The 1,072-nt window shown below is 64.4% G+C and overlaps 1 protein-coding gene across 1 annotated transcript in view; it reads left to right on the top strand.

The window, feature by feature from the left end:
* The first annotated feature begins 337 nt into the window (after positions 1 to 337).
* Positions 338 to 1,072, top strand: part of Sirpa (signal-regulatory protein alpha) — a 39,020-nt gene continuing 38,285 nt past the window's right edge. Inside the window, exon 1 of the mRNA XM_013010648.1 lies at positions 338 to 383. Coding sequence (XP_012866102.1) covers positions 338 to 383 — 46 coding nt within the window. The remainder of the gene's footprint in view (positions 384 to 1,072) is intronic.

Genomic DNA, 1,072 nt, shown 5'->3' with positions numbered 1-1,072 from the left:
CCTCACGGTGCTCTCTCCCAGTGTTCCCCTCCTATCCCCACCCACAAGTTGTACAGTTCACTTTCAACACAGTGTCTAGTGCGTACTATAGATTCACAGTGGTTGCTTTTTTGTTTTTACCCCAGGACTCTTTGTGTAGCCTTAGGCAAGCATCCTCCTTCGGAGAGCCTCCAGTCACAGGTGGAACAGGACCCCCTCCCCCTCAATTTGCTTCATTAAGTCCCGTAAACGGTGAGATGCAGTTGGCTACCTCAGAGCTTACTTCCAGCTCGGAAACTCTGCCAGGAGGAGTAGAGGGTCCCGAACTCCCCTTCCTCCCACCAGAGCCTTCGGCCCGATGACCCGCTGCTCGGCGGATCCCAGCGTTGACCTGGCTTTTGCTGGTAAACAGGGCATTCCCTCCAGAAGAGCTCCATCTTCCGGGACCCCGGGCCTCAGGCTCCTCCTGCTCCTCTTCCTCTAAAGCTGACCCCCCCCCGTCTGGGCCCTCCCCACCCCGAGTCTGCCCGGGATGAAGTTCAGGCCCCCATCCAGAGACCACCCCCACCCCCCTGCCCAGGGGAGCCGGTCCGGTCCCTCCGCTCTCCCTGCCCCCCCCTGCTCCCCTCCTCTCCCCCAGCGCCTCTTTTCCAGGCGGCACTGAAGTCCTTCCTACACACGCGCTATTTTTGTACCATCCCTCTCTCCTTCCTCTCCCCCTTCCCTTGCATTCACTTCCTGCTTTTGCTTCACCTCGGCCCAGCGCGGGCAGACCAGGGTCCCCGGGGCCCGCACGCACCCTCCAGCCCCAGCCACCCCCCCCTCCAGCTTTGGGATCTGGGGAGGGCAGGGCCCCTTGGGGAGGGGCTAAAGGCAGACACCCCCCCTCCTCCCCCGAGCGCCCCTCCCTGCCACGGGCCGCGCCGCCCGTCTCCAGCCTCCCCGCGGCCGGGGCCCGGGGTGGGTCGGGCCGCAACTTCCCCAGTCCACCTTAAGAGGACGACGTAGGCAGCTGGCAGCGCCGACCTTAGAAAAACAAGTTTGCGCAAAGTGGAGCGGGCCGGGCCTCGGGGCGGCCCGGGCGGCGCTTCCC

Source organism: Dipodomys ordii, unplaced genomic scaffold, assembly GCF_000151885.1.
Source record: "Dipodomys ordii isolate 6190 unplaced genomic scaffold, Dord_2.0 Scaffold13, whole genome shotgun sequence".
In the NCBI taxonomy this organism is placed as follows: domain Eukaryota; kingdom Metazoa; phylum Chordata; class Mammalia; order Rodentia; family Heteromyidae; genus Dipodomys; species Dipodomys ordii.
This window is presented reverse-complemented; position numbering and strand designations above follow the sequence as displayed.